This window comes from Physeter macrocephalus, chromosome 4, assembly GCF_002837175.3.
Source record: "Physeter macrocephalus isolate SW-GA chromosome 4, ASM283717v5, whole genome shotgun sequence".
In the NCBI taxonomy this organism is placed as follows: Eukaryota; Metazoa; Chordata; class Mammalia; order Artiodactyla; family Physeteridae; genus Physeter; species Physeter macrocephalus.
In genome coordinates, this window is record NC_041217.1 from 25,925,729 (window position 1) to 25,936,097 (window position 10,369).

Sequence of the window (10,369 nt, forward strand, 5' to 3'; positions counted from 1 at the left end):
GGTTTAGGCATGGGCAGGGTCTAGACTGAGGACGCGGGCAGCTGGAAAATGCAGCATGGCGGGAGGGGACCTCAGAGCGCTGAGTTTGGAGGTAAAGACCTGGGTGGAGGTGTGGGGGTGGAGCTTAGGCTCAGCGTGGCTAGAGAGAGCCTTGGAGGGTGGAGGATTACGCCTGGGACCTCAGCAGGCTCCTTGCAGCCCAACTGGGCCGGGGAAACACTGTCCACATTCCCTTCTGATCATCCGATCTCCTGAGGGTCTCTCCCCATCCCCATTGATCCTCTCACTGTGGGTGGGCCCCTCCTGAGCTTGGGAACCACTCCCCTTGCCCAGCCACTCCTCAGGGACACTGGTCCCATTCAGCCTCTACTTTCCCTCCCCACTTCCCACCCTCACACACCCTCAGAACCCATGCAGCCAGAAGGGGCCTCGGAGGTCAGAGGATCAGGCCTGGGACCTCAGCAGGCTCCCTGGGGCCCAAGTAGACAAGGGAAATGCTGGCCGCGTTCTCTTCCAATCCTCTAATCTCCTGAGGATCTCTCCCCATCCCTCTTAACAACCTCACTGTGGGTGGGCCCCTCTGGGTGTGGGAAACCCTCCCCTCCCCCAGTCACCTCTCAGGGGCACCAGTCCCATCCCACCTCCACTTCTCCTCCCCACTCCCTCCCCTAAACATCCTACCAGGAGGCTTGGGGTTTCCTCCTGTCCCCTTAAGTGTCAGTGGTCCCCCACCAGTGCCTGGTAGATGTGCTAGTTGTGAGGAGGGGCAAACTCCGTGTCCTCCTAGTCTGCCATCTTGACTCAGCCCAAAGCCATTGGATTTTATTTTATATGAGAACCAGAAAAGATTGGGTGCATGTGAGTCTTATTTGGAAATTCGTTGAGGTGTGTACACAGCAATGGGTTGATCTACCCAAGTAGAAGAATCTGACAGACACTACACTTGGCGAGAAGGGGGGGCAGAAATTCTGGAAGCAGACAAACACTTTTGAGTCCTTACTATGTGCAGGTTGCTGCTGTGTTCTTCTCGACCCTGAAGAGGAAATTGCCTTTAACGATTGTGGTGATGGTATCACAATATATTTATGCCCAAACCCTTCAAAATATGTAACTTATGTCCAATTTTTTAATATATTAAGTACATATCAACAAAGCTGAAAAAAAAGTATCTGACTTTCTGTTTGATAAACCATAAAGTAATCAAAGGAAACACCTCAATAACAGTTCTATGAGTTCTACATGGTCAAAATAACAGTTCACATTTAATATGAGTATTGAAGCGATCCAGAAAGAAAAAGGATGAGGAGGTGGTTATTGTGATTGGTAAATTATTATGCCACACTAAAGGCTGTAAATCATTGTAATTACTAAATGTCAGTGACTAGTGGTAGGTATTCTATGTGGTGGGTGAGGGATATTTATAAAAACCCAAAGGCAGGATATAGTACATTTATTTTCACTTTCTACTGGGTGGGGGTGGTGGGTGAGGAATGCAGAGAGGAGCAGGGCAAGCAGATTGCTTTGGCTGGAGCTGAGGCGAGTTGAGGGGAGATGGGGGAAATACTTGGGGAGCTGAAAGTGAAGGACATAGTAACTTGCCTCCTGGGTTCATTTGCCTTTTCTCTGCTCACTGCTTAGCAAACGAGACTGAAAGAAGCCAAAAGAGGAGAGAGCTGTATGCCCCTCCCAGTGGAGTGAGATACCTCGGTGGCACCTCTGAAGGATAGACACTTGGTCTCCCTCTCTGACAGTTCCTCTTCCCACAACTTCTCCTCCAGACGTTCCAGAATGTGCAGGTGAGAGGAACCCTTCCGGGCTCACCTGGTTCAGACATCAGCAAATGTAACAATACCACAAAAAGGAGATGCCGTAGATCCAGATGATCAAAATGGCAACGGAAGCCACATGCCAGCAGAAGAAGACGGTGACAAATAAAATATCATTTTTGTCACCATCCATCCATTTATGGCCAGAGATTGGTTTGTACAGTATAAAGCCTATCTGGATCAGCCAGGAGCCTGTAATCATATATAAAAAGGCCTTCATCACCCAGAGCCGCCGCACGTTGGGAGCCCACAGCTCAGCGATCACCACCAGCAGCAGCAGGAACAAGGCCTGGATGAGCAGGACGTGACACTGCAGCTCCACCCCTTCTGAGTCCTGCAAGTGAGACACCATCAGGGGCAGAATCAGAAACATGCCCAGGCCTTGGGCGCCTTGTTCCAGGGCAGGAGACCGCTGGGGCAGCAGGTTCTGGCTCACCACATCTACACACCCACTCAGGAAGAAGGTCGTGTAGAGAGTGAGGTGCTGCCACTGTTTGTGGTACAAAAAGTTTCTCTGGTGATATATCTTGCTGATCAGTACAAACTGCCCTTGAATGTTATGCATTTCTTGGGCTACTAAAATGAAGGAGCTCAATATCTTCGCCAGTCCCACATAGTGTATTTGCTGCAGCTTCGCCCATCTTCCTTTGCTCCAGGGACGGCGTGGCAGATACTGGACGGGGTAGTTGCATATCAAGGCCCTGGAGACGAGTCGTGCGTGATAAAGTCCATAGAAGAAGAGAGACAGTCCTGGGTACAGATGACCCTCAAAGCCGCCCATGAGACTGAAGGTAGCTCTGAGCACTGGCAAAGGCAAGAGGCTCCGGAGTGGCCACGTCAGGCTCTAGAGTGTGGAGGGGGCTTCTTGAAGTCTACTTATATTCTCTATTCAGCTCATTGCCTCCACATACAGAAGGAAAATGGTTTTGGAGAAAACCCAAACTGTTTTTTGGGTGGGTGTCATGCTTTCAGTTCTGGTCTTCTGCTCTGGTTCATTGATAGCTAACCAACCATTGCCAGATGAAGAAATAAGCATATTCGCCAGCACAATGCTTGAGTGTCTCTCCTTCTCAGAGACAATGCCATAGGCCCTCCATTGCCGCTCCTCCCCCTTGTCCCCATTTCTACCTTCCTTACTTCCCTCCCAAATTCAGAGAACACAAGCAAGTACTCAGAGACAGCAAGGAGAACACACAATATAGGCTAAATCCCTTAAGATACCTCACATATAACCTCATACAAATACTAGGTACAAATGTGCTCTTCTGGGTATAAATAGTCTTATAAGCCACAAATAAACATACACAGCCCAATTACTCTGATGTTACTTGATGACAGCCAGAAAAATGTTCACTCCTGACAATCTCTTCCACTCATCTCCAGATAGAACTGAATGGCTCCATCTGAGGTTCCTTCCTTTGAGTTTCAGTGTTTTTCCAACTTGTGCAGGCAAATAGGTTCCACTCAGAGGTACTGATTTGAAATCTCTTGGGTAGTGTCTTGCAATAAGCACTTCAGTAAACATTCCCAGGGAATTTTCTTATGCACACTAAATTTTGAGAATCACTGAGTAAAATGTAGGTACTGGTAACAAAGAAGATCGTATTCAGTTAGTAACCTTCATGTGAATTAAACAGCAAATATTTTCTCTCATGAAAAAAGCATTTATTTACAGTGTGATGGTCTTGTTACACTTCATGACAGTCAATCAAGTACAGGAAATGTCTTTAATTAATTATGTTTTATATTGATCCTACAGATTTCCATATTGGTTTATTTGTCTTTTGTTGCTAGTATGAATGGATCTTCCATTTTATTATTTTATTTTTACAGATATGAGACTAAATTTTATATTGATCTTTATATTAATCATCTTGCATTTATATACTGTTCTTCCTAATTTTCAAATGATTTTATGGAATCATATTATATGTAAATTAGGAAAAAAATTATGTCCTTTTAGATATATTTTTGTCTTTTCTAATTGCCTTTTCTAATTGAATTATCCTGGTAGAAATATATTGTTGTTTTGATTATGAAAGCTTCCCTTGGAAATTCCCTGGTGGTTCAGTGGTTAGTACTCTGCGCTTTCAATGACAAGGGTGCTGATCCTATCCCTGATCGGAGAAGTAAGACCCCACAAGCCGCTCGCACCGTGTGGCATGGCCGAAAAGAAAAAACAAAGAAAGAAAAAGAAAGCTTCCCTCTTCTGGGAAGTGTCCACTCAAACCATCTGGGTCAAGTGGGACCTGTCATCTTTTAATCAATTCTGCTTTCCTAGTCATATATCGGCCAAGAGATGGACACCTGACCCAGCTAAGCCAATCTAAGCCCTTCACCAGATTTGTTTTAAACTAAAGAAAACAGCTCTCAGCTCTTCTGTTCACTATAGAACCAAGTGGTGTATTAGGGTTATATTTCCTTCTCCATGGATCCATATTGTATTGGGTATTTGTCATTGTGTAACTAATTAACATAAACTAGTGGCTTAAAACAACATACATTTATTCTCAGTTTCCGTGGGTCAGGATGCAGGCATAGCTTTGCTGGGTCCTCTGCTCAGAGTCTCACAAAGTGCAGTCAAGGTGTCTGCCAGGTTGTGTTTCATTCTATAGCACAGGGTTCTCTTGGAAGCTGACATGGTTGTGGCAGAATTTGGTTCCTTCTAGTTGTAGGACTGAGGTCCCCATCTGCTTGCTAGCTATCATTTTACACCTAACAGATTGACAAAAATTAGCCTGACAATAGTCTGACGATGTGAAAGAAATAGAATAATTAACATATTCTGAGGGGGAATGTAAGTTAATACAACCACTTTGGAAAAGAATTTGGCATTATATGACAGTAAACATTCCCAGGGAATTTTCTTATGCACACTAAATTTTGAGAATCCCTGAGTAAAATGTAGGTACTGGTAACAAAGAAGATCCTATTCAGCTAGTAACCTTCATGTGAATTAAACAGCAAATATTTTCTCTCATGAATAAAGCATTTATTTACAGTGTGATGATCATGTTACACTTCATGACAGTCAATCAGTACAGGAAATGTCTCTAATTAATTATGTTTTATATTGATTCTACAGATTTCCATATTGGTTTATTTGTCTTTTGTTGCTACTATGACTGGATCTTCCATTTAATTATATTATTTTTAGTGATATGAGACTATAATTTTATATTGATCTTTATATTAATCATCTTGTTGCATTTATATACTGTTCTTACTAATTTTCAAATGATTTTATGGAATCATATTATATGTAAATAAGGAAAAAAATTATGTCCTTTAAGATATATTTTTGTCTTTTCTAATTGCCTTTTCTAATTGAATTATCCTGGTAGAAATCTATTGTCGTTTTGATTATGAAAGCTTCCCTCGGAAATTCTCTGGCAGTTCAGTGGTTAGTACTCTGCGCTTTCAATGACAAGGGTGCTGATCCTATCGCTGGTCGGAGAACTAAGACCCCGAAAGCCTCTCGCACCATGTGGCATGGCCAAAAAGAAAAAACAAAGAAAGAAAAAGAAAGCTTCCCTCTTCTGGGAAGTGTCCACTCAAACCATCTGGGTCAAGTGGAAGCTGTCATCTTTTAATCAATTCTGCTTTCCTAGTCATATATCAGCCAAGGGATGGACACCTGACCCAGCTAAGCCAATCTAAGCCCTTCACCAGATTGTTTTTAAACTAAAGAAAACAGCTCTCAGCTCTTCTGTTCACTATAGAACCAAGTGGTGTATTAGGGTTATATTTCCTTCTCCATGGATCCATATTGTATCGGTATTTGTCATTGTGTAACTAATTAACATAAACTAGTGGCTTAAAACAACATACATTTATTCTCAGTTTCCGTGGGTCAGGATGCAGGCATAGCTTTGCTGGGTCCTCTGCTCAGAGTCTCACAAAGTGCAGTCAAGGTGTCTGCCAGGTTGTGTTTCATTCTATAGCACAGGGTTCTCTTGGAAGCTGACATGGTTGTGGCAGAATTTGGTTCCTTCTAGTTGTAGGACTGAGGTCCCCATCTGCTTGCTAGCTATCATTTTACACCTAACAGATTGACAAAAATTAGCCTGACAATAGTCTGACGATGTGAAAGAAATAGAATAATTAACATATTCTGAGGGGGAATGTAAGTTAATACAACCACTTTGGAAAAGAATTTGGCATTATATGACTTTATATAGTAAAGCTGAAGATATAGTTCCTTACTTGTATATACTGTACGACAACTCTCAGGAATGTCCACAATAGCACTGTTTAAATCTGACAGAGAGAGAGACAAATACTCAAAATGTCCTTCACTATTTAAATGCATAGATAAATTTATCAAATACTCATAACATAAAATATCATAGGGGAGTGAAAATGAAAATTACAGCTACATTCAACAACAACATTGTGACAGTTTTATGTGTCAACTTGACTGGGCATATGGTGCCCAGGTTAAACGTTATTCCTGGATGTGTCTGTGAGATTAGCCTTTGAATGGGTGGATTTAGTAAAGTAGATGGCCCACCCCTATGTGGGTGGACCTCATCCAATCCGCTGAGGGCCTGAATAGAACAAAAGACAGAGGAGGGAGGAATTAGCCCCTTTTTTTTCCCTGCCTGTCTACTGAGCTGGGACATGGGCCTTCTGCTCTTTCACTGGGATCTACATCAATTGTTCCCCTGGTTCTCAGGTCTTTAGATGGTCTTCAGATTGGAATTATATCACCAGCTTTCCTAGGTCTCTAGCTTGGAGAGAGCATATGGTGGGACTTCTCTGCCTCCATCATTGTATGAGCCATTTCCTCAAAATAAATCCCTATCTATCTATCTATTTATCTATCTATCTACCTATCTATCTACCTATCATCTCGTATTGGTTTTGTTTCTCTGGAGAACCTGACTAAGACAAACATGGAATCTCAAAAATGTAATTTTGGAAGAGAAAAGAATGTCACAAAATATACATAATTTTGTGGATGATTCTTTATACATAAAGTTCAAAAACATTCACAAGTGAAAAATGTGAATACATATGTGGAACTATAAACAAAAAATTCAGGAAAAATGGTTACCTCTGTGAGGGAAAGGATAGGATAGATTTGAGAGGGATATACAGGACATTGAAAATAATGGCAGTGTTTTTTTCTGTTCTTACAGTGGGTAACAGGAGTGTTGTATCCCAATGTTTACCTGCATTCTATATATGTTATTTTGTATCTACTCAGTATTAATTTTTTTTAAGAAATAAGAAGACGAAGTAGAAGTGTTGTGCAGGTGAGTGAGACTTGAGGCCTAGTAAGTCCACTTTAGGGTGAGAAGGTGGGAAGACAGCTGTTTGCAAAGGGGCTATCCCAAATGCCAAAATGAGTTTTTCCTCTAGGACATCAACACCTCTATGATTCATCCTACAATACAACTGACTTTTTTTTTTTTTTTTTTTTTGTGGTATGCGGGCCTCCCTCTGCCGTGGCCTCTCCCGTCGCGGAGCACAGGCTCCGGACGCGCAGGCCCAGCTGACTTTTTTTTCACTCAGTCATGTATCATGATGGAGACAGAACCATTTTGTCATATAGAGGTGCTGCTTACTCCTGTTAATGTCATATTCTTTTTCCAGTTCCTTATTGATGGAAATGTTGGCCTATCTGTTTTTTTAAAACAAATAATTCTGAGAAAATATTCTTCTTTAGGGTAGATAACCATAAATGACATTTCTGAGTTATAGACTAGTATTCCCTTTTTCAGTTTTAATAGATAGTGATAAATGTCCCATCAAAGTGGTGGTACCAATTTTCACTCAACCTCACAGCCCATTAATCAACAAATTCTCTAGATTCTCCTTCCTAAGTAACTTTTCTGGTCAGTTCCTTCCACTCCATCCCCACCCACCACCCTTGTTAAAGCATCACCAACACTGCATTGTTGCAATATCTCTTAACCAGGTTCCAGTCCTCATTGATTCCTATCCACATTGCAACCACAGTGAATGAAAACCTAATCTTGGGAATAAAGATCTAATCATGCCATGAGCTAATCTGAATTCTCTAGTGGCATCCCCTCGACTTGTGGATAAAATCGATGTCGTTAGAATGAGCTTCAAGGCCCCTCGTGTTTTGCCCTGGCCTCAGTTCCAGTCCCTTCCCACATGTACCATTCTCTCCAGGCATATCAGAAGCTTCCAGCTCGGTCTGAAATGGGCTTCCTATTACATATTTTTTCTCTATCTGAGAAACTCTGCCTTTCCTTCAAGGCTTAGCTCCAGCACTGCCTCCTCTCAACTGGGAAGGATACCTCTCCATGCAACTTCTAGTCATCTCTATCGGTACACTTGTCACCCTGTTTCACCAGTCTTTTTTTACTGGGAAGTAATAAACCATGTCCTGTCTTGCCTCTTTAGAGTCTAGCCCTATGCCTGGAGGTGCTCAATGGATGTTTGATGGATGCATGAATACATGAACACATAAACACATGAGCTCCACCATAAAATGCTTATGTTATAGTTATAAAGACAGAAGAGATACATACAAATGATGCAAGTCACTAATGCTAAGAGTGAACTACCAAATGAGTGGAGCAAATGACCAGAGCTATGCAATTAGAAGGGAGAATTCACCCCAGCTGTAGAAGTCAGGGCAAATTGGATCATTCCCAAAGAACAACTGGAGAGACTAACATATGTGTGTTCAAAGTTTATCTTGACTCCTTTCTCCTTAATTAAACACAGAAGAGGCCGAATGAAAGGGTGTGGATGACCTGGCATAATTATAACTTCCCAGAGACATAGACGCCTTTTGCGTAAACCTGTGTTTTTCAACCCTTTTTTCATTTTTGTCCTCCCTAAGGAAGCTTTTCAACATGTTCCCTTATCACATGCCCCCGCCCACCGCATGAAAATTTAATAACGAAATATACTGTCTATCTCTTTTATGTCCTATGGTCCTTTGGAAAGCCACACATCATTGTAATATCTAAAATTACAAATTTTTACTTCCTTGGGGGTCATAATGCCCCCTTTGAGAGCACATGGTGTAAACCAAAGGCAGAGTGTCATCCCAGCAAAGAGCTTGGTGATGCAGCACAGAGCTCATCTGCAAAAACACTGGCCTTCAAAAAATGTTTTTTAGCAATAGGCAGTGAGGGTTCTTTAGTGAGAGGTAGACTAGATGGCATCAGAGAAACTTCCAAATTCTACATATGGAGCTGTCAGAACCCAGAGATCTCAGGGGGAATGTCCTGGTATTTAATTAGAAAGCTAATTTAATTTGGAAACTAATTAAAGTGATTAGGAAATTCATGTTCTATTAGAGGGACTTGAATGAAAATTGCTTTCCTCTTACTCTTCTCCAGTCAATAATCGGGGTGACAACCATAGGAGAGAGGGAAGTGTTATCTAAAAGGATGAAAGGGATAAGAATACCTCTGGTTTAGGGACTTGTAGCCAAAAATAGATGAAATGCAAATCAGGAGACTGAGCTTGCCCAAATGTGGTGGAAGCAAGGAGCTCCCTTCTATTCAGCGAGACATACCACCGATGGGGTATCCAACTAGGACGGTGAAGGAGCAGCTGCCAAACTCACCAACTGATGTTCTGTGACCTGCAAGCAAGGCCTCCACCTGAAGCAGCACTCCTGGAACTATGGTGGACACTTGGCCACTCACTGGCTTACCCTCAGGGACAGGGTCTGATGGGCACAGGTCTCAACAGTAAAGTATGCATCTTGCTACACATCAGAATCATCTCAGGAGAGCTTTTTTAAAATACAGAGTACTAAGTTTTGTATGACTCTACTAAATAAAGTCTCTGAGTTTGGGCCCAGGAATCTGCAGTTTGAATCAGAGCCCCCTCTCTCACCACTGGTGATCCCAATGCAAGGCCATCTTTCACCTGATGTTTGGAGACCATTGCATTCGACTGGAAAACACCACCCTGGTCATCCGGTCACACCTGGAAGCTCTCTTCCTGCCCTCACTGACCCACAGACTCACACAGGAGTGTGGGTCAACATCTTTGTAAGAGCAGAATCCCAAAGGATTTACCAAGGAAGGCTGGCATGCAGGAGGAAAGGGAGGGAGGGGGAGGAAGGTGGCTAAGAGGGGGATGGAGAGGGAAGGGAGAAGGAAGGGAGGGTGGCGGAGAGAAAGAGAGATGGAGAAGGCTGAGGGAGAACATGGAGAACTCCGCAGAAAGAAGACAAAGAGGGTGAACGCAGCCCAGACCCTGGAAAGGAGAGTTGAGGAAAGGAGGAAACAAGGCAGCCAGAAGCCTGTGCTTTCTCTCTCAATGTGGGAGAGAAGTAAAAAGTCCTCCTTGTCCAGGCCCAGGAGATATTACCAGTTGGTGATTCAGAAAATGTGTGTTTGGCCAATTGCTAGGCAGGTGTTCTAAGATAAGGTATTTATCTTCTCTAACATTCATTCTCCTCACAGGTAAATGTGGAATTGTAATCGTGAGGATTCCATGAAGAGTGCATTTTAAAGCAGGTTATAAATATAAAGCACTTTAAGTTGTTAATCTTAGGGCTGGATGAGACCATTGGGTCTATTTCCTCCAAATCCCTC

General features: G+C 42.7%; 1 protein-coding gene across 1 annotated transcript; it reads right to left on the reverse strand.

Moving 5' to 3' along the window:
- Positions 1 to 1,563: 1,563 nt before the first annotated feature.
- LOC102992931 (transmembrane epididymal protein 1-like) lies at positions 1,564 to 4,606 on the reverse strand. Its single transcript, XM_028488409.2, has 2 exons — positions 4,329 to 4,606; positions 1,564 to 3,410 (listed from the first exon to the last, which is right to left on the reverse strand). Exon 2 carries the CDS (start codon positions 2,605 to 2,607, stop codon positions 1,834 to 1,836), a length of 774 nt encoding a protein of 257 aa, XP_028344210.1. The 5' UTR covers positions 2,608 to 3,410; positions 4,329 to 4,606; the 3' UTR covers positions 1,564 to 1,833.
- Between the last annotated feature and the right edge of the window lie 5,763 nt (positions 4,607 to 10,369).

Coding starts and splice junctions, on each gene's coding strand:
- LOC102992931 (XM_028488409.2), bottom strand. CDS start 2,607: ATGGGCGGCTTTGAGGGTCATCTGTACCCAGGACTGTCTCTCTTCTTC.